Source organism: Otolemur garnettii, unplaced genomic scaffold (assembly GCF_000181295.1).
Source record: "Otolemur garnettii isolate 467f Iridium unplaced genomic scaffold, OtoGar3 scaffold00012, whole genome shotgun sequence".
NCBI classification, from domain to species: Eukaryota; Metazoa; Chordata; class Mammalia; order Primates; family Galagidae; genus Otolemur; species Otolemur garnettii.
In genome coordinates, this window is record NW_003852407.1 from 20,312,662 (window position 1) to 20,314,509 (window position 1,848).

Sequence of the window (1,848 nt, forward strand, 5' to 3'; positions counted from 1 at the left end):
AGAACATTTTCCAGCTCCATCCATGTGAACATGAAGGACGTAAAGTTTCCATCTTTCTTTATGGCTGCTTTCCATGCCTGATTTATTTTACTTAGATTGCCGGGACTTATTATTGCAGTTAAGATTTTTATGATGACTTTATTTCTATTCTTTTTGTTGTAGATGAAGGGCAACTGAATTAGAGGCCAAACAGAAGTAAATACTCATCATTGTTTGTGTTTCTGCTCTAGTATTGGTAAAAAGGAATAAATTTTAACTTAGCAGGGTAAATATATATGAGAAAATAGTGCTGATTTTGAGATGCGCAGTGCCGGTTAACAACTGAAGTTATGCACCCTTCTCAGAAGCTTTTAAAGACGAAATACACATCAGGCTTTCTGATTTGCCTCCCAATGCCAACCACTGGACATCTGTGATTTGCTTCTTATGTCAGATGCTACATAAATTCTGGGGTTTTAAGAGTTAGATAGTGAGGACTGATGCGAGGGGTTGAGTCCCCGCCTCAGAGACCTCACCTTCTCGCGCACACACGCGGATCACAGCGTTCCCTGCATGGTGCTGTTCTTTTTCCTCCTTCCCTTCTGTATTTCCAAACGCAAACTGTTTTCATTTCAGTATTCCACGAATGGCTTCACAACACATGCCGTGGGCGCCTGTGCTCCGGGAATTTGTGGTACCGCAGGATCAGGAGTCAAAAGTGGAGGGCAGGAAACCATCGAACTCGTGAAGGGAGGGCAGCAGACCCTGGAGCCCTGCCAGGGAGCTGGGCACCATCACACCCTGGATTCCCGAAGGGGAGGACACGTGGAGGTGGACAACTGCAGATACACTTACTCCGAGTGGCACAATTACACCCAGCCCCGTCTCGGTGAAGTGAGTTTCCCTAAGTGTCCTACAAAGACGTTTTGGTTTCCTTTAAACTTTATAAACGATCCCAGTTTACTGTTTATGTTGACCTTTATTTTTAATTAATTATGGATCTGCTAATTGGTAAAATGATGATTTTTCCTTAATTTCCATGGAATTATGCTCATATTTAAGCAGTTATTTGCTTTTTTTCCTATTTTGTTTGGCTTTTAATATTCTTACTGAAATAATATCTGATGGTATTTAAATGATGCTTTCATGACTTTGTGCTAACATTTCCCATCTGGGAAGTCATGTCTTAGAAACTCAAAGGGTGGTACAAGCAATACCAGCTTTACCATCCCTGGGCCTTCTGCAGAAAATCTGAGTCATGTCAGTTTGGGTTCAGCTTAATGGATGCGTTTCACTCTCGGCCTTAATTTTGAAAGGGAAGGTAATGGGCTACATAAAATGAATGCTTGTATACCTGCTGTCGCCTGTGTGACTTTTAGAAACATGCTATGGACTGCATTTGTAGTGTGATTTATGATAGAGACCAATCATGTGCATTTTTTATGTGTAGGAATCCATTAGAGGACACACACTGGTTAAAAATTAAACAATGAAAGGTAAATCCAAGCAATCATTTTTATGTTAATAAGCTTTGGTGTTTAAAATAATAATAATAAAAAATGTTGTGGTTTTCCCCTTGACAGAAGGTGCATTTGTGTAATCAAGATGACAGTCACAAGCACGCTCCAGACTACGTCCTGACCTACAGCTATGAAGGGAAAGGGTCAGCGGCCGGCTCTGTAGGCTGTTGCAGTGAAGGCCAAGAGGAAGATGGGCTGGAATTTTTGGATCATTTGGAACCCAAATTTAGGACCCTAGCAGAAGCATGCCTAAAAAGATGAGCGTGTTCTAAACAGTCTACAAAAGACAGTGGCTTCATCATCTTTTCTTTTTGTAATTACAAACCGGGATTGCTTAAAAACAGAAGAT

General features: G+C 41.1%; 1 protein-coding gene across 1 annotated transcript in view; it reads left to right on the top strand.

The window, feature by feature from the left end:
• The window catches only part of LOC100956979 (desmocollin-2), a 30,942-nt gene extending 29,100 nt beyond the window's left edge, over window positions 1–1,842 (top strand). The window contains exons 15-16 of the mRNA XM_023510171.1: window positions 616–873; window positions 1,563–1,842. Coding sequence (XP_023365939.1) covers window positions 616–873; window positions 1,563–1,760 — 456 coding nt within the window. The 3' untranslated portion in view covers window positions 1,761–1,842. The remainder of the gene's footprint in view (window positions 1–615; window positions 874–1,562) is intronic.
• The last annotated feature ends 6 nt before the right edge of the window (window positions 1,843–1,848 follow it).